Raw genomic sequence first — 25,917 nt, 5'->3', positions numbered from 1 at the left:
CTGAAAGGTTCCTTACACCTTTTAGTATGAAATTTGCACACTCAAAGATGTTAGTAGTCATATGCCTGAATCTTTGACCTTCATCTCGATGCTGAGTCCACTGCTCATACTCAATCCTATTAGCCTAGTCACACATTGCAGAAACCAATAGTCAAACTTGACTTCAATCTTGGCATAAGCAGCATTCACTAAAAAGTAAAAACCTCTATGCATCCTTGCCCCTTAAAACTCAGGGCAAAATTTGCCGCCACGTGTTGTATACATAATGCCCGATAGGTAGTAGGTGGAAGCCAACTGCCATAAGGAACATCTAATGTAGCCTTGATTTCATTGTGCCTATCTGATATGACTAGAATACCCGACTAAGGAGTTACGTGCTGCCGAAGGTGAGATAGAAAAATGACCACAACTCCGCATGCTCGCCCTCTACAAGTGCAAAGGCATGGGAATGATGTTGGAATTCCCATCCCGAGAAATTGTAACCAGTAGTGTACCTCTATATTTGCCGTATAAGTGGGTCCCATCAATACTAACCAATGGTTTGCAATGCCGAAAGGCCTTGAAACATGGTGGGAATGTCCAAAAAAGCCAATAGAAATAAGCTGATGACTCATCGATTTTTCCACCAACTCGCACAGGGTTCGTCTTCAACACTACAACACTACCTGACATCATCATCTGTACACCCAGTACCCATCTTAGCAACTCATTATATGACTCTTTTCAATCTTTGTAAATCTGTGCAACGGCCTTCTGCTTAGCCAACCAAACCCTACTCTAAGTCGGTCTAAATTCAAAATGTGCCTCTATCGTATTTTGCAGTACCTTGATCGACACGGCAGCATCAACTCTAATCATAGGCAGTATGAAAGCCGATATAACATGATAATTCAGCATCATGTGATCACTAGATATCGACATGGCCAGACATGTATGAGGTCCATTGTACCGTCTTACCTCCCAAATACCCTTCTGCTGGCGAAAAGTGATCTAAATCAACAATGTGCAACTGTTGCCAAACATCTTACACTTTATATGGTACTTGACATGATCAGATTCCAGCACCTTGTACTCAACCCTACGGCAGATGCTATAAGTTTTCACGCTTAAGATAACCCTCCTTTTTATCTTGAAACTGCTGGTCGACTTGAAACTCAGTTAAACCTCCTGTATTCTGTGTATCTTTGGCCCCAAATCCAGAAACTACATCTGGTAACACCTGCTGTTTCAGGGCCTCCAAGTCTAAAGTCGAAAGGTGTAGGGGTATTGCTAAATTTTCGAACTAGATGCCCCACTACCCCCAACTGAAATACTCTCTGCTATATGATCATTGCTATCATCGGCAATCGTGGCAGGTTCCACATCATCATCATTATAATCATCATTCTCCCGCAGTACATATTTGACGCCATCTGGTGCTCCACCCTCCCCATAAACCGGGACCATAATAGGAGTATTGGCAATCTCAATAGCAAGCTCATCAAAGGGTTGATTATCACCTATTTGTCCATCACAATTGCGGTTTAGATCAGCTGCAAATAATGGAGATGCAACCAAAACTGTCTCAGGTGCAATGACAAGCACAAATGATAAGGCACCAACAGGCATTGAACTAGAGGCTCCTGGCATTGTTAAACATTGAGGATTCCAATTTGATCCTCCTGAACTACAGACCACATCTCCGAGCTTGGTTAATAACTCATGGGTCCTCACCTCAGAAAACTAAAGATGACAGTGGAACAGAACTTGCAAATCTTTGTTACTGTCTATTATGAAGAAATCGTACTTCACACCATCACGTGCAACAAAAATTGAAATTCTATAGAATAATTTCTCGACCCGTTTCATGCCATGCAATCCCAATTTTTGGATGATAGTGTTCTAAAACTCAACGAAACTCGTAGAAGGTTTGATAAAAACACTCAACGAATCTTTATCAGTAAATTTTATTCTCTCCCACATTTTTTTCTTAATCGATCTCCTGTAGTGCACAAGAACAAAAAAATTATGTCACTAGCCATTGTGAGTCCCACTATGATGAGAATTTCATGTTTAACTCCTATTTATATACGTAAGTATAATAGTAAATTGAATTGAATTAATTTAACTCGATTTATAAGCATGATGGATGATATAAATTATAATTAATAGATAGACAACGTATATAATTGATAATTTTTCTTATATATGTTATAATTTATTTTTATAGAATTATAGATTATATTCATGTTATTTAAACCGACTTGTAAGTTCGAACCAACTCGTAAGTTTTTCGTAAGTCAAACTTAAATAGACTCAATTATTAATGAATTAAATTATGAGTTAAATTTAATTTTTGTGAGCTAAACTTAAATTTAATTTGACTGGTCTCATTTCCAACCCTAATTGTTGATAAAAAGCACTTTAATAAACATTATTGATAAGTTTATCTGACTTACTCTAACAATGCACCAATTATACATTTCAAGTGTTGATGCCTTGGATCGCATTATTATAGCATATATATAGACATGCATGTAATGTTATTGTTTTTAGGATTATCATGTAATATTGGATGCAATTTTATTTCTTTATGTCATTTACCTTAATAATAATGATTAGTATGAAAAATATTTGATTACGTAAAGTATTGTCAATTATAATTGTGCATTCATTTAACAATAATAATGATAGGATTGATCTGCCTTAAAATAAAAAAAAAATTTAATTAATATTAAATTAATTTGATATATATTAATTATAGTCATTAATTGTAGCTATTAACTTAGTTTTTTTATATCCATAATTTTTTTATATATCTAAATATATATTATTCTACAACTAATTTTAATCCAATAATCTTATTAATTATACGTTAACAAAATTTTAACCCAACTATTAACTATTTTATACAACATCAATAAATTTTTCTAGTACAACTAATAGTATTATATAGGATTTAGTTTTTTTTTTTAATAATAATCTCAAAATATTATTTATTATTAACAAATTTTTTAACTTAACTATTTTATTTTTTGTTAGTTATGCTGAGAGTCAATAAAAATAAAAATCAATTTAAAAACTGAAAAAATTCATATTAAAAAATTAAAAAATAATATAACTAAAAATAATAGCCGTACTATATAAATTGAAGTAACAATTTAAATTTCTCTAAAACTAATCTAATTAAATGTTAATATTAGAGCAAACTAAACTATTTAAATAATATTTAAACTATTCTAGACCTTAGATACATATATATTAGAGTCATTTTCGTAACGACAACGAACTGAAATAATATTATTAGCTTGAACATTTAGACTGTTCAAATTCAGACCATCCTCTTATTCAATAAGTTTCATCATCCGCTATCTATGTACTACAGCAAGGTATAGAATAACTACAGCGAGAAACTAAATTAACCTTTATTCTCATCAATATGTTATAAAACTATTTTTTTATTACAAAAATTTAAAAGAAAAAAATTTTTAAGGAATTGCATCTCTTAATTTTTGAAATTGCATCTCTTAGCCTAACACAATTTTTGAAAACTAAACTTAAATTGAGAAAACTCAATCTCATTATATGCTCCACTTTGAAGATTTTTTGGTAGACGTAAAAAGCATTGAGGGGATGATTGGAAGCATGAAGGGGATGATTGAAGCCATTGCTCAATAAAAAATCGAGCTCCTCCTAAAAAAGCTAACTTTATCCACCTTCCATTAGATTGGTCGTAATATATAAGTAATTCAAACCATCCTTCAGTAAAATAGAGTTCACTATCTATTTGTTAAGTTCTTTTATCACTACAAGAAAAGAGAGATATTTTAACACCTTTTTTTAACAGTCATAGTTATGTGTAAAAATTAATATCTATATTTGGCAAATATTACAAATGTCAAATTCTCTTATTTTTTTTTGATAAATAATTTGACCGTAAAAAATTACTGTTCACTTTTGACGGTCTTTTGTTTTCAGCTTACTTCACTATTCCTCTTTATTCCTTGATGACCCTGCTCCTCTTCTTCCCTTGGCTTCATTGATTTTGGGATCACCCTGCTCCTCTTCTTCCCTTGGCTCCGGCTCTCGGTTTGGAATCACACTACTCATTTTTCATATTCAAAATCTCAGTTTATTCTTCAGTTTTGAGATCTCATCTCATTCTTCAGCTCTAAAATCAACTTCGTCTTATTAGGTATTTCTTTTTCCTCTCTCAAAATTTTTTATTCTTTCATAAATCTGATTTAATTTTTGTTTTGATGCTTCAGATTTTAAAATTTTTTCATTCAAGCTTCTTATTACTAATACGTATTAAGGTAAGTTCATATTCTCATATCTATTCCCTAATTTATATTTTTCGATTTGGCTTCTTATTGAGCTGTTCTATAATTTGTACTTTTTTATTTGTTCGTCATATCTAATTGCTCTTAAATTTATACCTCATATCTGATTTGTGTAAATTGATCGGTAATTTTGGTAAAGTTTTTGCTCTTTCTTATTTGATTTTTCTATTTTTTATTCATAATAAGAAAATGAGAGAAAGATAACTGTGACTTGGTGATGCAATGCTATTGTTTGTTCTATTTTAGAGTTCTCTTCATTTTATGTTTTATCTAATTTGACTTCTAATCCTTCATTTTTTTCTTTCTAACTTTTGCAGACCACGTGTTTCTTTTTCCTAAACCACAAGTTCGTATCAAATAGGAATATCTAGTTTTACTTTGAAAGCTTGAATTTCTAGGTCAAACAATTTTATCAATGACTTCTAAATTGCTGGTAAAAAAAAAGTCAACCAGTTGAGGCAAGTATTTTTTATTATTGAAACTTACTCTTTGTTAAAATTAAATTTTTTTTAGCATATTCATGATCACATTTGTTTCCTCAGCTGCAATTTATGTGAATTATAATCATTAAAGTCATTTATAGTCTTCTAGAATACATTTTTCTTGTTTATTATTGTTCGATAATACTGACAACTCTGTATTATGTTTGCTATATTTGCTATGTATGACTCTCTATTAATGCAAATACATTAATTAATCAACAAAATCTAAAAGTTGAGGCATATTTGAAAATATTTAATTATAAAAAAATTTAATAAGCACAAACAAGGGTATATCATTGACACAACACCAATGTGAATGGGGTCATTTTGTGGATCTTGGTGTTAAAAATTTTCACTGAATTAATAAAAAATAAATTGTTCATGTAAAGAGAACCTTTGGTCTTCCTAACTTTTGGAGGGATTTCTTTTTCTTCATCTCAATAATTTTTTTTAATTATACATGTTACTAAGCTCAACAAATTTGGAAAATTTTAATTAATAATGCTTTATGCTATGAGAACTTGGCAACTTCTAGTTCACTTCTGCACTCTGGTCAAGTTATTATATATAATCCAAATATCATACAACTTCCTAAACCATAAAAAGACTGGATTGAAACTGTACTAGTACTAGCACCCTAATTTAAGCCTTTGGGTATAAACTTTCCTTTCAGACATTAATATAATAGGACTCAAATTATCAATAAATTAACCCTGTACACCAAAACAATGCAAATACTTGAATTTAGGCATTTTCCTTCATGGAGTGCTTGTTGTGCTGTGGAACAAGAATTCATCTTAACGAGTTTGTTCCATGGCTGTTTATGGTGGTTGTGAAGTGGAATCCAGAAGGCATTTTTATTTTCCCCTTTATGTTTTTGTTCATTATATTTTTCTATTTTGTATATGGTGACCAGTGGTTTCTTTGAGGGAGAACAAAATTTATATAAGCTGAGCAGTGGTTGCATTATTTTCTTAACTGATTTCTATTGATTATTTTTGGCTTTTGATATGTACTATGTGACATGTATTCTTTGAATTTTATTATAGCTACACTCGTGTTTTAACTTTTTTTTTCCTATTGAGGCTTGTGGTTTCTGGTACTTATTTTTAATATTTTTTTCAGGTATGTTAAGCTTGTCATATATTCAATGGACAAGGATTGGATATAAATTAAGAATAGAGTCATTTTCTAATATAGGAGAGGTGTCAAGGAGTTCTTAGATTTTGCCTTTAGTCATACAAAGGATGATAAGATATCTTGTCCGTGTTTTAAATGCAATAATTGGCTTAGAAAATCTTGTGAGCAAGTAGATTTGATCTTCTGAGTCATGGCATAGTGAAAAATTATACAATTTGGTACCAACACGGAGAATCGCTACAACATGAGTCACCCTATTCAAGTTCATTTGATAGTGAGGATGATTATATGGATAAAGATGACATGAAAAACATGTTAAGGGATCATTTTGGAGTTTGGAATATAGAAGAGGATATTGAAGAACCTAATGAAGAACATATAGAAGAGGATATAGGAGAACCTTATAAAGAGCATGTAGAAGAACCTAATGAAGATGCAGCGAAGTTTTACAAACTTTTGGATGATTCTGAAAAAGAACTATATCTAGGATGTACGCGATTTTCAAAACTCTCATTTTTTATGAGATTATTCCATATTAAATGTCTTGGTGGATGGAGTAATAAATCATTTTCTATGTTACTTGAGTTATTGAATGATTCCTTTCCAAAAAGGGTACAACTACCGGCGTCTTACTATGAAGCTAAGAAGATTATTTGAGATCTTGGCTTGGATTATGAGAAAATAGATGCTTGTATTAATGATTGTATGCTATTCTGGAAAGATCATGATAAGAAAGAAACTTGTGATCATTGTGGCGCCTACAAGTAGAAGTTTGAGGAGAAAGATAGAAAGAGAAAAAATATTCCTATAAAAATTCTCCGTTACTTTCGAATAACTCCAAGGCTTAAAAGGTTATATATGTCAACGAAGACAGCATTTGATATGAGATGGCATGATGTAAAGAGAATTGATGATGGGTATTTACGTCATCCAGCTGACTCAGAAGCATGGAAATCATTTGATGAGTTACATGAGTCCTTTTTTGATGAACCTAGAAATGTAAGGCTTGGATTAGCAAGTGATGGGTTTAACCCCTTTGGAAATATGAGTACTAAATATAGTGTTTGGCCTGTGGTACTTATACCATATAACTTACCACCTTGAAAATGTATGAAGGATCCTTATCTAATGTTATCATTGCTTATACCGGGTTCAAAATCTCAAGGAAAGGCAATAGATACATATCTAAGGCCTTTAATTGAAGAATTAAAAGAATTATGGAATGTAGGAGTTGATAACTTTGATGCACATGAAAAAAATTTAAATGTGTGCAGCTATATTATGGACAGTAAATGACTTTTCAGCATATAGAGATCTATCTGGATGGAATACGAAAGGGACACTTTGTTGTCCCACTTGTAATGTTTTTTACTAATGGAAAGAAATTTTGCTTCCTAGGTCATCGACGCTTCTTGCCAATTAGACATAGATGGCGACGTGAAAAAGAATTATTTGATGGCACAAAAGAACTTAGGCGTCTTTCCAAACAACTCTCTGGTGATGATATTTTTCAACAAGTTTTTAACTTAGAAAGTTTAGTAGTTAGTAATCATAAAGATATTTAAAATAGAAAGAGAAGTGCAGCAGAAAATGAAGTGGGAAGTTTCAATCCATGGTTGAAAAAAAGCATCTTCTTTGAATTGCCATATTGGAGGACTTTATTGTTGCGTCATAATTTAGATGTCATGCACGTAGAGAGGAATATATGTGATAATGTTCTTAGGACATTGATGATATTCCAGAAAAAATAAAAGATAATTTAAATTCTCGTTTGGATATGGAAGAGTTAGGCATAAAGAAAGATTTGCATCCTATTAGAGAGGGAGAAAAGGTGTTGTCCTTACCTGATGCTGTTTATAAATTGAATAATAAAAAAAGGAGAAACTTGTGTGAATTTTTGCAAAATGTCAAAAAATCATATGGATATTCTTCAAATATTAGGAGATGTATTAACATAAAAGAGAAAAAAATTTATGGCTTAAAGACTCATGATTGTGTTCTTCTAGAGTGCTTCCTTTCGCTTGTTTTACGGGATCTTTTCTCATCACATGATGTGCATAGTGCATTAATAGGACTGCGATTTTTTCAAGGAGTTGTGTTCAAAAGTTCTAACAGTGAAAAATCTTGAAAAGATTGAAGAAGAAATCATTATCACACTTTGAAAATTGGAAATGATATTTCCGCCTTCATTTTTTGATGTCATGATCCATTTACCTATCTGTTTCGAGGGTTACCTAAAACTGTAGGTCGATCTCAGACGACATATGTGGTGGTGGCCGGAGCTGTTGCGTCTGACTTGTTGGACTGAGAGTGCAGCTGATCCTTCGTCACCGGTAGGTGATGGTACCTACAAGAGACTCCGATGCTTAAGTTAGCATGGACTATAAGCAGATTTTTTTAGTAGAATCAGAGTATGAGTTATACCTGGGTGCTCCAGTGTATTTATAATGGTGTAGAGTGACTATTCCGGAGATAAGATAGTTTATCTTATCTTATCTTTGAATGAAGTCATCTTATCTTTAAGGAGAACCGCCTTTATCTTTCTAGGCCTTGGCTGCCTTTAGATTTGGGCAGTGTTCCCTTGTTTGGGCCTACCTGGGCCTTTGTAGTGATTTGGCCAAACTCTTTGAAAGAGGTCAAGTGATCCTGACCTGAAGAGGTCGGTCGACTTGCCGTCAATTAGCCCGGGTCATACAGCTCGATCCAGGGCATAAACACTATCCATTTGGCAAGTGAGGCGAAGATTGCAGGATCGGTCCATTATCAATGGATGTACCCTATTGAGAGGTAAATATTATTTTATCATGTAATTTTGTAGATAAAATTTTCAATAAATTTCTTTACTTATATATTGTCCCTTTTTGAACAAAGGTATTTACGTAGCTTAAAAACTTATGTACGTAATTGAGCTCATCCAGAAGGTTCAATTGCTGAAGGGTATCTTACAAATGAATGCTTATTATTTTGCTCAAGATACCTCAATGGTATTGAAACAAAGCATAATCGAGTTGGAAGAAATTGGGATGGTGCAATAACTCATGGTTATAAAGTTGAAACAAAGGATAAAGTATTACCGATTTTTAAGCAAAATGGAAGACCCACAAGTAATTGTAAAGTGACAAGAAGATTGAGTCTAGAAGAAATAAAGCAATCTCATCTTTATATTTTGAAGAACTATGATCAAGTTACTCCTTTCATATGGTAAGTATAGTTGTATTTAGATAATATTTAGCTTTTATTTTAGAAGTATTGCTTGAAACTTATTGGCCTTTATAAATGCAGCAAACATACAGAAATATTAGAAATAGAGAACCCAAGAAATGTTCAAAAATGACATGATCAAGAATTTTCATGTTGATTTGAAAGTCATGTATGTTCTAAATATGGATGAAATATTACATACTACTTTTTAATCAGGTTACATACTAATTTTTAAAGTCATATAAGAATTTCTTTAACTATATCTTTTCTTTTTTAAATCAGGTTACATCTTTGTACAACGAAAAAGATGAACAAGTAACCCTATCAACTTTTATGTTTAGCAAGCGATCCAACAAGAGAAGATATATGCTATAAAGGATACAAAGCAAACAGTTTTATCTTCCACACAAAAGATTGTGAGAATCATAGAAAAACTTAACGTAGTGAAGTTACGGTAAAGCTAAATTGTGGAAAGGAGTATTATGGAGCCATTGAGGATATTGTGGAGTTATCATATATGAATGAAAATAAAGTTGTAATGTTCAGATTCTTATGATGGGATGTGGACAATTATGGTAGAGGAGTGAAAGTAGATGAATATGGTGTCACCATGGTAAATAAAGGTTGCACTTTAAAGACAAAAGAAGTATTTGTTATGACATGTCAATCTGAGCAAGTATTCTATGTTAAAGATATTTGTAACTCTAATTGGCAATGTGTTGTAAAAGTAACACCACATGACTATTTTAGTATGCCTCTAGAAGAGGAGAAGGAGGAGAAAGTGGTTGATGATATGTTTAATGAATAAATAGAGTAATAGATAGATTTTCTTTTTTTACTCAAAAATTTTTCTAATAGAAATTAATTGCAATTATGTTTTTAGGATTTTAATGTTTCTATTTAATATTTTTATTGAAATCCTTTTGATATGTTGTTGTTGGTTTTAATAATGAATATGATTTGTTGATTTAGTCAAGAACCTCATAGATTGTTAATAGTGTTGCTGCTAGAAGAAACAAAGGAATTGAGAATCTTGTATCTAAAAAAAATTTAGTTCTATTAAGTCACTTACAACAAGTTTATTTTCTTTCTAATAATAATGGAGTGCATAAAAAAATCAAGTTCATCAAAAGTTAGGAATAAGGAATTTCAAAAGTTATATGTATAATTAAAAAAATTATTGAGATGAAGAATAAGGAATTCCAAAAGTTAGGAAGACCAAAGGTTCTCTTTTCAAATATGCCTCAGCTTTTGGACTTTATTGATTAATTAATGTATCTGCATTAATACAGAATCATACATAGCAAATATAATACAGAGTTCTTAGTATTACTGAACAATAATAAACAAGAAAAATACATTCTAAAAGACTATAAATGACCTTAACGATTACAATTCACATAAATTGCAGCTGAGGGAACAAATGTAATCATGAATATGCTAAAAATTCTTTAAGTTTAACAAAGAGTAAGTTTCAATAATAAAAAAATACTTGCCTCAACTGGTTGATTTTGTTTCTTTACCAGCAATTTAGAAGCCATTAATAAAATTGTTTGACCTACATTATGCAACTAAGCAAATAAGCAATATCACTAATGCAAACTAATATATTATAAAAATTCATACTCTCAAAGTAGAAGACACACACATAAAAATCCAAGCTCTCAAAGTAAAGCTAGATACTCTTATTTGATATGAACCTGTGGTTTACGAAAAAGAACAAACACGTGGTGTGCAAAAATTAGGTACGTGTGCAAAAATTAGAAAGAAAAAAATGAAGGATTAGAAGTCAAATTAGATAAAACATAAAATGAATAGAATTCTGAAATAAAACAAACAATAGCATTACATCACCAAATCACAGTTATCTTTCTCTCATTTTCTTATTATGAATTAAAAAAATAGAAAAATCAAATGAGAAAGAACAAAAACTTTACCAAAATTATCGATCAATTTACACAAATCAGATATGAGGAGCAAATTCAAGAGCAATTAGATATGACGAAAAAATAAAAAAGTACGAATTATAAAACAGCTCAATAAAAAGCCAAATTTAAAAAATATAAATTAGGGAATAGATATGAGAATATGAACTTACCTTAATACGTATTAGTAATAAGAAGCTTGAATGAAAAAATTTTAAAATCTGAAGCATCAAAACAAAAATTAAATCAGATTTATGAAAGAATAAAAATTTGAGAAAGGAAAAAGAAATACCTAACAAGACAAAATTGATTTTGAAGTTGAAGAATGAGATGAGATCTTGAAATTGAAGAATAAACTGAGATTTTGAATATAAAAAATGAGTAATGTGATTTCAAACTAAGAGCCGGAACCAAGAGAAGAAGATGAGCAGGTCGTCAAAGGAAGAAGAAAAATAATGAAGTAAGCTGAAAACAAAGGACCGTAAAAAATGAAGAATAATTTTTTACGATTAAATTATTTTAAAAAAAAAGAATTTGATATTTATAATATTTGTTAAATATAGATATTAATTTTTACATATAACTATGATTATTAAAAAAGCGTTAAAATAATTCTTTTTTTTGTAGTGTGTATTAGTGTCAAAATTTGACGATTTTAAGTTTAACAATCCTATCGTTATAGCGTGTTTAATGTAGTATCGTAACATGGAATTCTCATTTAATCATTGCTCCATTACGCCACTATTTATCCAGAACAATGACATGTAGTTTACTTATATTTTAGATTTCACAATTAAAATTGAGAAAGTATTCGCAGCTAACATTACACATTTAACGTTTAATATAAAAAAAATAATTTTTTAAAAATAAAAACATTGAAAATTCAATTAGATGAAATATTTAAAACTTAAATTTAACAAAAATTTATCGTTAGTAAATTTTATACTGGATTTGTTTGATAATTTGTTATGATACTAATTAAAACCTAAAATTAGTTATTATAGTATTAATTCTCTAATATTACTAAATAAAATTTAATTTAACCAAACACTAAAATCGTCGTTTTTCTATTGGATCAAATTTGATTCACTCAGTGTCTAATTCAATAAATAAACTCATTTACACACAATTTATTTCATCTACATTTAAGAATAATTTTATTAGTAATGTTAGAGTAAGTATCTTTTATAATTTGTAGTTATTATTAATATTTTTAATAATATATAATTATATTTAATGATATAAAAATATATTTTTTTATTATTAAATAATAACTAAATTTTAATAAAAGTATTGTCTTTTGAAACTTTTTCATGTTATAATTCAATATGAACATCAAACCATGTTACGTAAAATGGTACGGATGTATTTTTTATGATTAGAATAATATTACATAACTAATAAAAATTTAATTTTTTATCAATAATTTGATTGACTCTAATATGAAAATATTATATTTTAAATACTATCACGATAAAAATTTTAAATTTTAATAATATAAAAATAATATATTAATATAAAATATTGAATAATAATAATAATAATAATAATAATAATTTAATTCGAAAAGACCTTACATCTATGTAAGAAAAATGAAACATTTTGTAATTCCTAATTAATAGGTAAAGCAATTCAACTGATAACTATTTTTTCAGTCAAAAAAAATTTACTATGCGTACATATTTTATAATAAATATTTTTTTATATTAATATTTTTTAATAATTATATACAATTTTTTTTATTTTATTAATTAAAAAATAATTTAAATATATAATTAATTAAAAATAAATATTAAAAATATTTAATGTATGAATAATATTTTTTACAAAAAATTTAAATATTTATTTTTAGTCAATAAAAAATTAATATCTTTAGGTAACCAATAATTTTCGTACCCAATAGTCAATAGGTCCAGCCTACCAGCCATCACTTTCCTTATGTCGTTCCATCGCAATAGGAAGACTTATTGGTCATCATCATATCAGTATATCACATCAAAAGGGGATATTATTAAGGGGAAAAGAAATGATGATAGTAATAAGCATATTATTATGATTGGTTGTTTTCAGTATATACGATAACCATTATCTTAAAAGGTTTATCTTTCAACTTAATCGTTGTTTTGAATGTATAATTGTATGACAACCATTAACTTCATGATCTTGATTGTGAACAGATATTATTGTATTATTTTAGGTTCCGGTTCTAATATAGTTGGCACATGGATATGCGACTATATGACAATTTGTCTTATTAACAAGTGAGAGAAAAAATAAAATAGTATAAAAATTTGATAGATGAAGAGTTTATTTTATTAGTTTATTTGTGCAAGTTTTATAGGTTGAGACTCTTCTAAAAGACATTACGAATTATAGTTTTACTAGATTTATATGGAGAGAATTAGTACTATCAAAAGTTGAGTTATTCACTTAGTTTGTGTTAGTTGGTAGAGTCAATATATACTAAGAAAAGATTAATTAGATTAGGCATTATTGATCACAGGGATATGATTTGTGTTTTATGTAAAAAAGAAACTGAGAATGATTTTCATTTATTCATTAGCGGTGAGTTCACGTATCAGGTGTGGTGTGCTTGGTTACGTCTATAATAAACTGTGGTCTATTCCAGAAACCATTAAACAACACTTTAAGAGTTGGACAGGAGCTCCTGTAAGAAAAGACGAACGTAATAGGTGGCTGATTGGCTTTTTTGCTATCATTTTAAATACGTAGTTGGAAAGGAATGCCAGAATTTTCAAGAATCAAGAAACAGGTGTTGCGGAAGTTATTACTAAGTCGATTAGGAGATACAAAGAGTGTGTTGACTTTGTTCCGTCTAGTTATTGATGGCAATGTCGGAGATAACTACGGTTTCTTTTTCAGTGTTTGTATTGTAACTTTGGACTTTTTAAATGCTCCATCTTACTGTGTTGAACTTTTTGTTTCAAAAAAAACTATATCTGCATTAATAGAGTTGGCAATTGGTAGGGTAGTATAGAGTTTGGACTTTATCCTAACTACTCTACTCGCGGTTAAAAATATTTTTAAAATTTTATCATATTTTATCTGCAAGTTGAAAATTTTTCAACTCTAACCCTATCCGTACCTTAAAATTCTAAACCCTACCCTACTCGACTCTATTCGTAGAAAATAAAAAATTTTAAGTAAATATAAAATTCAGTCATTCCAAATTTCATACATATTAATAAAATAAAAAATAAAAAACTAAGTTCAAATTAAAATTAAAAACAATAAAATCTTAAAAAAATTTAACATAAAATTACAAATAATATGATCATCAACTAACTTAGTAGTTATTTTAAATTTCTATAAGAAGAAGATTGTGGGTTCAACACTCACTTTCTTCATTACATACATAACTTTTAAATATATATTTCATAATATATTAGGAGTACGGGTATGGTAGAGTACGGTATACCCTGAATCCGTACGCTATCCTACCCACAGGCAAATTCGTACCGCATCCTACCCTACCCGTAGCAGATCGAGTAGACAATTCTATCCAAACGAATTAATTCAGATTGGATACCCACAGATAAGATATATATTGTCAGCCCTATAATAATGTCTAATTAACCTAGTATGATGGGGTAAAAAAATCTTTATATGAAGTTTTTTTGGAATTATGCTTTAAAATGAGACTTGATGGAAATATACCTTGATGTGGAGGTTAATTTGGGACCTCTTGTGCGAGAAGCATTTTTATTTTTGTTTTAAAAATAAAAAATTTGCTTCTAATTAAAAGTGAAAATAGGTCAAATAAATTTGCTAATGTTTTCAATTTAGTCTATTTTCGGTTTGATCTGTCATAAAATAATTTTAAATTTAGACTAATTTAAAAGTCTAATTTTATTAATAAAATAAGTTCAGATTTACAAAATAGTTTGATAGATCTGTCAGGCTTATTTAATAAAATATAAATAAATATAAAAATAATTTTTATAATTAAAATAATTTTTAAAAATTTTAACATTGTTATATTTTATTATAAATATTTTTTCATATTATAAATATTTTAAAAATATAGATATTATTATAAGAATTGGATTTAGTATATTACATATATCAGGTTTTTTATTAGGTTTCAAGTCAGGTCAAGTTTAATAACAAGATATGTTTGGTATTTAAAATAAAATTTATAATAGGTGGTAAGTCATGTTCAGACCAATTAAATACATTATAAGTCTAGTTTGTTAAGAATAAAACTAAGTCTAATCTCACTATTTTATTAAAATGTATCTTGCAAAGAGTGAGAAGAGTTTTTTTTTTTTAAATACATCTCGAAAAGAGCAAGAAGAATTGTTATATTTTTATTGAAAAAATTGAATTCGTAGCTTGTGAAAAATTAAAACAAATATTTTTTATATTTTAATCATCAATACTCGAGAAGATCCAAATTTATGAAAAGATTAAAGTTATGTTTGAAAATTTAATTCCTAGTAAACCATTTTTCAAAGAATTAGCACTTAACCATAAGACCATGTAAAGTTATAGATCAAATTTTTCGATGAATTCTCCTTTTTCTGTCACCTGTGATAGTTTTGGCAGCTCTGACAGCAGTAATAATAATACCTCAACATGTGGTAACTACAACAAATAGAAGCAGATAGTGAACAAAAACAGACAAAATGGAGGAGCACAGCAAGAGTGGAGGCAAAATTCGGTGACCTCCTCTCTAGTAGCAGCAGTGACTACAGGTCGACAAGGTGAGCTGCATCCGCGATGGCATATCACCAACCCATCTCTCTCCCTCTCTATCTCACCTTCATGCTCTCTTTCAACCTTCATACTCTCTTACTTTCCCACTATCTCAGCAACAACATCGGTGGCAGTGATTCTCATCGTTGTTTGCTTCTTCCTTCTCTCTTCCCTTCTTCTTCCTCCCCCACTTTCCATGTTCTTTGCTTCCTCTCTTGTTTTATTTTTTTGTTCTCTGCTTTTATTCTCCATTTCTCTATTTGCTTTTTCTGTTTTGGTTCTTTGCTTCTTTCTTCGTGTCAACAAAGCAGTCTTCTCGCTAGGAGCGTGAAGCATGTGCTTCTATAGTCGTACCTTGCACGGTGTGAATAGCTGCAACACTCATATACGCGTACAACACACATACAACCAATAATAAAGCAATTCACCTATATTAACTCCATTATAAAATAATTTTTTGCATGATGGTCTGATCTTAATTATTTATACAAAAAACGTGTAATTGTATACGTAGTTTTTTTTATGTGATATACTGATATATAAATAAAATATGTAGACTCTCATTTACCTTTTGATCTTTGTGTTCTTCAATGTAGTGTTTGTTTAGGTAGAGCTTGGTTGATATCCATGTCTTTGAGAGACATGAATACGGTAACACATGTCTTGTATATAGTTTGGTAAGACAAAATTTTTATGGATAAAGAAATATTAAATTTGTGTACCTCTAAATAGTTGAGATATTGATATACAACTTGTGATATATTAATTTTTTTTATCCTTTACCCTTATTTAATTTTTAAATTTCCAAATTTTCTCCTCCCATCTCCCTGAACCTTTGTTTTTCTTCTTCCTCACTCAGATTTCGCCACCAGCTCTTCCTTTTTCACCAGTCACTAACCTTCGCTCTCTACCTTCCTCTACCCTCACCAACGGAAACTCAACTGTCATCTCTTCCTCTCCCTTTCACGTCGCCATCCGATTTGTCATGGACCGCCGCGTTCCTCTGCCTATTCATAGACGCACATTCCTCCGCATTCTGTCTAATCATCGCTGTTGAGGCTGCATCACTGCGCTCTCCTTCTTTCAAATTCGTTCTATCTCTCTTCCACTTCTTTCATATCCAAGTTTCGCCTTCCAGATCTGCTATGTCTCTCCCTCTTTCTCTTGATTTATCTCTTTTGGTTCCACATCCGCCTCTCTTCCTTCAAGTGGTTGTCTTCGTTATTTTCTTTTTTCCTGCTTTCTCCTTCTAGTTCTCTACTTCTTCTGCTTTTTCTTACAATCATCTTCTTCCTCTCTTCTTCTGGGTTCTAGTTCTCTATTTTTTTTAAGAAAAAATTTTATATTTAATTGTTTATTTATTTAAATTTCTTTTAATATTTGATAAAGTTTGGGCTTTGGTTCTTTGTTTTTTTTTCAACCAAAATTGCATATTTAATTTTTGAACGATGATTTGAGATAATATTGGAAGAGATAACAACTCAATGATTATGACAGTGTTTGGGGTGATAGGTATGCAGGTGATGTTGGTAGAACTTATGGTTGAATTAAAGACAATTCAATCCTTTTTGAATATTTGTGTGTTTTATTTGTTTTTTCCAAATACAATTCATAGACATAAATATTATATGTCTGTGTTTTTAATGTCTATGTCTCATCATATACGTCACCAAATGGAGCTTTAGTGTCCATGTCCACCAGAGACATGGACACGACAACACATGTCCACCATTTGTTTAGTAAGACACAATTTTTTTATGTACACGCTGACACACAAGTGCACATAAAATACGTGTCTTTAGTATCTCTTCTTTATTATGGGACACTGAAACACATCTTTTAAGACACAAAATTTTTCACTTTTGTCTATTTTTTTTTAAATTAAATTCTAATTTTGACTTTATCGTAACACTAAACCTAATCCCTTTTATTCCCTCTCACCTTTTCCTTTCTCTGATCTCCTTTCACGATCACTTTTCTCCTTCTTCCTTCTTCCTTCTTCCTTCTTCATCCACCTTACACACTACCTCCCTCCTTCACAAGTCGCACTAATGCCCTCATTTTTTCACTTTTCCTTCCTTACCTTCTCCCTTTGTCCTTCCTCATATTTCATACCCTTTCGATTCATCACTTTCAGATCTCCTCCATCTTTCTTTCTTCCAAATTAAGATCCTTCATCATAGTCACTGTCATTGTCATCGCTATTTACCGTTGCTTCTGCTCTCTGTTTTCAAATCTTTCATTGTCTCTGCTTCAAGTTGTGTTTGTCATCATCTCTAGTATGGCTAGCTTTCAAATCTATTTTTTTTCCTTTTCTCTGAATCTGCCTCTCTTCCATGCAATCATTTTTTTCTACTTCTAAATTCATTTTTTACTATGTCTCTTTCATCTGAGTTATTTACTATCTTTTTTCTAATTGTCTGTTTATTTTTTTATGTATTTGAATTTTAATTAATATTTATTAGATTTAATGATGTTTTGTCTGAATTTGTTGATTAGTTTAAGAGTTATAAATAATGGTAGAAAAATTGTGCCAGTAGTAGTAGAGAAAAAATAGTAATATTGATGGTGTTTTTTATGTAATAAAAAAAATGTTGAAGAATTTTTTTTTTGTAGACATCGAGGGTCAGAGACCCCACAAAAAAAAACAAAAAAGAAAAATAATAAGGAGTATGTACTTCTGGAAACAAATTAAGTAATTTCTCTCAACTTGAGGGTTCCCAAAGCATCAAAGGCTAGGGCATGGTGTAAATCAAGAGTTGGAATATCAAAAATATGGAGACTGTAGGGAAGATCTTGACCTTTCTTGGGTAATAAATCAGCAATACAATTGATTTTTCGAAAGGTGTTGTGCCAGCTTAAATTTTTTATTTGGCTCGCATGGATTCTGACATCTTCAATAAGTGCAACTATTTCTGACCAAGCTGATTGCCACTAAAAAATTTGATTCAACAACTAAGATTTTAAAACTCATTTGTAACAGCGTCCTCGAATGACTCCCAAATCTTAGCATGGAAGGTGGAACAACTTTTAATATTATACAAAAAAGTTTTAATGAACCCACCAAGGTGGTCTCAAAGATTCCTTCACAAGCTGCATGATTATTACTATCATAAAATGATTCATCAACATTCATCTTAATGTAATTATCTTGAGAAGACATTCACTTGATGAGGTAGTCATTAGTTAGTCTTTAAGTGCTCAGCTTCAAACAATTATAGATCTCATTCGTTCTAGCTTTTATGACAGCAATGGCGAATATTAGGATGGTAATTTTTCTATCAAAGACCCAGAAACAAGAAGTAGTAACATCGAACAAACAAGACCATCGACCTTTGGTAGATAGATTGCTAATAAACCAATCTTGAGATTATGGGTGAAGAAATTATTATTCGTGGTAAGAGGTATCAATGCTTTCCAAATCAAATTTGTAAAGGAACAATTTCTTAAAATACGAAGAGTAGTCTCTTCAAGCCATATTTTGGGCACGTTGCTAATGATGGGCTCATACAGAATCGTGGATTTAGGTATATAGTTGTGAAGGCAGTGTCTTCATTATAATTAAAAAAAAATTCAGTAGTATATAATAGTAATATTTATTTGATTCTACTTAATTATTAAATTTAATTTTATAATAATTTTTTATTTAATTTTTGATATTTCAATTTAAAAATTTTATATTAGAATAAAAATAATCAATTCACAAATTTAAAACGAAATTGATATTCTTTTTTAAAATTTAATTTAAGAGTATTATTTTTTTAATTAATTTTAATTTTTTTATAGTAACTACATTAATTAAAAAAATTTATTTAATTATAAATATTAATAAAATTATTTTTAATTGTATTGAAAAGTAAATTTTTAAATAATCTTTTAGTGATATATATAAAAAAAATTTTCAATTGTACTATCAAAAAAATTTTTAATTTTTTAAAATATAAAATCTAAAAAAATAAAATTTTTAATTATAATTATTATTTAAATTACTTTTTAATTTATAAATTAAATATTTTAAAATTAATTATATTTTACAATAATTATATTAAATATCTATAAAAAATAATAATTTATATAAAATATATATTAAAAAAATTAAATAATATATGTATTTATTATGTTATATAAACTTTATCCGCACAGTAAAAGTTTCAGTATCGGTCCCTCACTCCCTCGGCTCATATGTCTTCTAGGCCTCTCTGCTTTTGAAAGGATGGCATTCTGAAGAAAGGATGATCAGCGAAGAACGCATGGTATGTGTTCATGGCCGCTGCCACACTGGTGTTCTCTCCGGTGACGCCCCTGCACTGTACGAATCTGGAACCCAAAGCGATGTGGACGCGAGACTTTCAGTGGGTCTCCTCTGCTTCCGGCGCTCCGAATGAAGCTCCGTCGCCGAGGGTGCACGATGATGAAAGCTTCAGCTTCCTCTCCTCCGAATCTGCAACTCTGATGCTGCCGCTTCCCTGTTCCCAGACTATTTGCCAACAATCTCGCTCTCCCTGTCCTCCATTGCTTGCATGACCCAGACCAAGAACCAAAACCCATGCCCAAACCCAGCCCGAACAAGACCACCTCCCTTCCCTGCGCCAAGCCAACTCCCCCTTCTTGCGAAGCAGACATGCATCCTATACCACCTCAAAATCTAGCTTGCTACGTCAATTTGGTTCCACTACAGGGTTTCCACCAATCCACTCATCCTAACTTGTAAAGGATCTGATAATAATATCCACCACACTTTTATCATGGGCGTGGAAGTCTTTGTGATATCTCGGATCAGGTTTGCTTCCGTTGGGTCTGCTTTATCTTCTCCAACGCTTCTATCGCATGCACAACAGAACTCTATTGAGGTGCTTCTACCTAAACCTAGGTTTGGAACAACAATCAAATTTTTGTTTGGTCGTGAACAACAAGCAATTTTGAAGTAAAATATCCAAACGTGATTTCTGAAAGTGTTTTGCTGGTTTTTATAATCTTTTCTTTCTTGGGTGTACTTGTGGGTTTTTTGGTAACAATTAAGGGTTTTTAATTAAAATCCTGCAAATCTAATTGGGCTTTGGGGGAGAGAGGTGGATTAGCATGGTTGGGCCATGGGAGGAATCCATAGATCCTGGGGAACCAATATAGGCTCCTCACATTAAGTCCCAGCTTTGAATTTTGATTTTTCTTCTCGGTGTGACTTGGCACACTGTTGAAATAAATCACTGTTTGCATCGCTTGGCAATGAGAGAGAATCATGCGTGAGACGAGAGCGTTGAACACACACCGAAGAAGAATAAGCAGGAAAGAACAAGAAAGCAAAGAACACATATATTCACGATAACATGACAGTTTGTTTTGCGGGTTCTGAATTTTGACCTTCAAGATTACGAACCAGGAGAAATAATGTGTTCTCCTTTGAACTTGTAGATTCCTCTTGAACAGTCAGGCACCGGGTTATTCATATCTTATACACGAAGATAATGGACAGCCAAATCATAATAAAACACTTGCTCTCAAATTCAGCAAATCATAATTAGTGTAAGCCATGTATAGGATCAAAATCAAAGTTGAAAAAAAAAATTTTAAAACAAACTGTGGACGTATTCACCAGATATTCCCTATAACTAAGTCTAGTTTCTGCAGAGTCTAGAGTGCTGAGATTCAAGCCTTTGTTTTTTCGTCAGAGTTTATGTTGCTATCATATTATCTCAACAATGAAGAATCATAAAACTTTACAGCTAGACTCGTAGATTTCTCGCAAGAAAAATACACTTAAGAGCCATGCATAAGCGATTTAATATCCTCATTCCTCGGGTTATCTAACATCCTTCTAGTATCAAGATACACGATATAGAATTATAGATAGAAGAGAATGACAGAAATACTAAATTAATATACACTACCTACATATTATTAGGCCCACATAATTGCTTTGTGTTTTTCTCTATCACAATACAATCCTCTAACTTAATGTCCAAATATATACATATGTATAATCATCCTCTACCGTCAAGTTACCCTCTCATAACAGAGGCGGAAAGTTTGTGAGGATGGAAGTGATGTAATTTTTTTTCCTTTGGTGACTAGGAAGTGATGTTAATTACCTTCTCATAAGTAATACTGATCGAGCAAAACTGCATACATATTCAGTGTGGAAACTGGAAACAGCAATTGCAGTAGTTTAAACTTTTGAGGCCGAATGGAGCAAAACTATAAAGCTTCAAAAGTGGGCTTCTCAATCTTTCCATATCAGTTTCAAATACTCACATTGGAATGCTCAGCTATGTAATGAAATAAAGAGTGTGAAAGCATTAAGAATATCTCTTCAGTGAACTTCAATTTCTCCTGGTCTATAGTAATAAGTTAAGATTAAGTCTCAAAACACTACCAAACTTTTTAAAGGTTGCCCCAAATGCAACTATTCAACAATCAACAAGGCATCACAATGAAGTCAAATTTCATGTAATGTAACGAAATATAAACGGGACTGTACATATAAGAAAAATATAGAAATGCAACATAGCAACCGATTTCCCCGGCAATGGCAGAGTGGCAGCTCCATCCAAGCAATCCATGCAGACGCCAAGGAAACGCTGCAGACTTGGGCTTGGGGATCGGGTTCTGTGTTGTGGCCTTTGGGCGTGATATAGACATAAGAAGGTAGCCCTAAACATTGCTTTCAACATCAGGCCTTTCCACAGCCTAGAGTCAGTTCCAACTCATCCACTCCCACCTCATGTATCCTCTCGCCCTCCCATGGCTTCACTCTACCATTCTCAAAGTCAAAATCCGATGGTCTTCCTCTCTCTGCAGCCTGGCCCCATTGCATGCCTTCATTCATATCCATGGAATCCTGGGGAGTGATCTGCTGCATTGCTGGTTTCACAAGGTTAAAGGTAGGCGATGGAGGAGCAGCCGAGGCAGTCGTTGTCTGAAAACTAACCCAGCGACCGGAGTCCACGGTGGAAGCATCAGATTCATCACACTCAGGAATGGTGGAAGTAGCCAATTGGTGGCGGCGGGAGGGGCTGGATGGGGCGGATACCGCGAAGAGAGGATGGCGGAACGAATTAAGAGAGGAGACATTGGAGAGGGATTCGAAATCCGCCTTCCTTTTAGAACCCCTGGAGGTTGGGGAAGAAAGAGGAGGGGTAACAGGGGCACTATTGGATATTCTAAGAGGAGGAAGGTTTGTGGGGATGGAGGTGATGTTATGAATGAATGGTAGGAGGAATGAAGAGGGATTTTGAAGGTTGGGATCAATGCGAGAGGGGCTGGGGAATGATGAGGAAGTTGGGCTAGCATGGTAGGAAGGAACAGGGCTTGGGAACGCTGATGACTGTGGGCTTGGCTGTAGTGAAGAACAACCACTCATGTTCGCTGGAGTTCCTCCAATCTCACCTTGCGGCCTCTTGCATCCCTGTCATCAAAACACAGATCTCAATCAAGATTTCTAGGGTGAAACTAACGGAACATAATCAATCATCTAGAACTATCACAATGACACCTGATCTCAGATTAACACTACAAAAACTAGTTAGATCGCAAGCCTCCAGGATCAAATCAACTTTTTAGCAAGATTAGAAAGCGGATCAACAAAGCAAGCAAGAAAGAGCAAGTAGATCTGAGAGGGAGAGAGAAGTAGAAGAAGAAACCTTGCGGTAGGTAGTACCGTCCTCTTCGACAATCCAACCAGCTTCGGCACAGAGAGCTTTCAAGACCTCGTTGTTATCACAGTGCTTGGGAAGCTTGTAGTTACCCTGAGCTCGAAGACCAGCGTAGATCTTCGCTGCAATCGCTCTCCGCCTTCTCTCTCTCCGCTTGTTGTTTTCCCTCTCCTTCCACGTCGGCAGCCTCCCCGACGATCCACCGCCGGTCATCTTTCCGGCGCTTCCACCCGCGCTCTCTGTTAGCTTTGCACAGTTAAAACTTAAAACCCTCTCCCTCTCTTTCTCTTTCTCTGAGTGTGGGTGTCAAGAGGGAGAGGAGGATCCTTTATTTTTTTTTTTTTTTCTGTAAATCTAAGTTATTTTTGTCAGGTGCAGGAGAAGAGAAGGAGGAGAAGAAAATGAAGTGCTGCTTCCTTTTTAGATTCTTCCCACCCTTCCTCTCTTTCTCTCTCCTTCCCTTTTCACACTTCCCTCGGTTTTTCTCTTCCATAACCATTTCTTATTTTATTTTTATTTTTTTTATGTGTAGGGTTGGATTGCAGATGGAGAGGAATGGACCGGTTGCTTTTCTCATACCAAAATTCGTAAAGCTAAATGCTATTTTTAATATTATTTTCTTAAGATAATTAAATTAAATTATATATACTAACGTAAAGAATTCGAATGACGCTATTGTAAATTTATTGGTTCATTGATCTAAAAAAATAAAAAATTAATATATTTATATATATTATTTAATTTATTTTAATATATATTTATATTTTAATATATATTTTATATTAATAAGTAATTTTAGTATACTAGAGGGAAAGAATACAGACTCACACTCATTGATTCAACCGTGCACGTTCATAAATGTATTAAAAAAGTGTGATCTCTATGTACAAGAATTGGATCTTACACACACATTTAAGGAACGCGATCCATGAAGCATTAACTAACCTTCTATAATTATATATGTAAACTGAATATATAATTAAGCATCAACACAAAGTTTTGGCTTATTAAACTTAATTTTATTAGAATCTTGTTGGCTTATTTTTTAAGAACACATTTTAAGAATTCTATTTTTTTTAAAAATATTTTATTAAAAATGATTGAAAATATAAAATTATGATTATACTCTTAAAATATATTTTTAGATTATAAATTAGCTAAATGTTTTTAGTAGTATTTAAGTTATTTATTATTTAACGTTAATTAATCATCATTTAATTAGTTTATATATATAACAAACAAGAAACGGGAGAACAATTTCGTGGAACTTTGCCGAGTAGCCCATCATCCATCATGAATGCAGACAAGATATAGTGAATAATAATGAATTGTAACTAGTAGTCAAACATTTAGGCAATCTAAGTCCATGTATCATCCACTATTAGAAAAAACTTGCATGAACTTAAATTGAGCTTAGGATAATTTTGTGGTGATAATATTCATGTAACTAACGTAGTCATGTGTAAAGGTAGTAGGCAGGCACAAGGGCACGGCGTTAAATAAAGAGGGAGGGAAGATATCTATCATAGAAAGACCTAACGCACCGTTCCTTCATCAAAGGCACATGACTTGTTTGTTCGTTAGCACTTAACACATACATTCATATTTGATGGTGTAGATTAGACTGTACCTATACGGCATACCACAGTCCAATTATGCGGCGTCCACACACCCACATGACTAACATGGCCCACCACCTCCGACCCCTACATCTCTACCCCCTCCCTCACTAGCTCTACTTACACTATATTTAGTTTGCTAGAAAATGAATGAAAAAAAAAAAAAAGAAAAAAATAGATAAAAAATAATTTTTTTTGTTATCAAAAAAAAATAAAAAATAAAAAGAAAATTTTTTTCTTCACAAATAAAAAAAAAGAAAGAAAGTGATCTATTTTTGTATTTTTAATATTACTTTTAGTTATATTATTATTAATATAAATTTAATTTTAATATATTATTATAATAGATATTTATATTTAAATATTATATATATTAGATAAATAATTTAAATAAAATATATAAAATTATAATATTTTATAATATTTATAAAATATAATAAAATATAAATAAATAAAAATATTTATATTTTATTTTATAATAAGAATGTTAATATAATTTATATTATTATAACTTTTTTTATTTATTTTTTATTCATCCAAACAACACACAAATAACTTATTTTTTTTTATTTTCTTTCTAACATCCAAATAAAGTGTTAGAACTAAACAACAACACAATCAAAATAAAACTATGATTTTTAGTGGTTTTTTCTTCTAAAAAATAAAGAATCAAAATAAAACTATGATTTTTAGTGGTTTTTTCTTCTAAAAAATAAAGAGTTACTGTATATAAGAGTATATGGTAGGTGGATCTGTGAGTTGAGACTTGAGAGTGTGGGTATGATGTTTAATATTATTGTTAGTGGATGAGGGAGGGGCCTTGCTGGTCATTTTATATTTTGGTAAGAAACCGAAAGTGA

The 25,917-nt window shown here is 31.4% G+C and overlaps 1 protein-coding gene across 1 annotated transcript; it reads right to left on the bottom strand.

Annotated features, from left to right (window-relative positions):
• Window positions 1-22,095: 22,095 nt before the first annotated feature.
• LOC112800664 (protein BZR1 homolog 1) lies at window positions 22,096-24,093 on the bottom strand. Its single transcript, XM_025843019.2, has 2 exons — window positions 23,427-24,093; window positions 22,096-23,191 (listed from the first exon to the last, which is right to left on the bottom strand). Exons 1-2 carry the CDS (start codon window positions 23,649-23,651, stop codon window positions 22,457-22,459), a joined length of 960 nt encoding a protein of 319 aa, XP_025698804.1. The 5' UTR covers window positions 23,652-24,093; the 3' UTR covers window positions 22,096-22,456.
• Window positions 24,094-25,917: the final 1,824 nt, after the last annotated feature.

Source organism: Arachis hypogaea, chromosome 5 (genome assembly GCF_003086295.3).
Source record: "Arachis hypogaea cultivar Tifrunner chromosome 5, arahy.Tifrunner.gnm2.J5K5, whole genome shotgun sequence".
Classification (NCBI taxonomy): domain Eukaryota; kingdom Viridiplantae; phylum Streptophyta; class Magnoliopsida; order Fabales; family Fabaceae; genus Arachis; species Arachis hypogaea.
Note: the sequence above shows the minus strand (reverse complement) of the source record. Positions and strands in the feature narration are given on the sequence as shown.

Coding starts and splice junctions, on each gene's coding strand:
- LOC112800664 (XM_025843019.2), bottom strand. CDS start 23,651: ATGACCGGCGGTGGATCGTCGGGGAGGCTGCCGACGTGGAAGGAGAGG. Junction 23,192..23,426: donor ACGGTACTACCTACCGCAAG/GTTTCTTCTTCT, acceptor TTTTGATGACAG/GGATGCAAGAGGCCGCAAGG.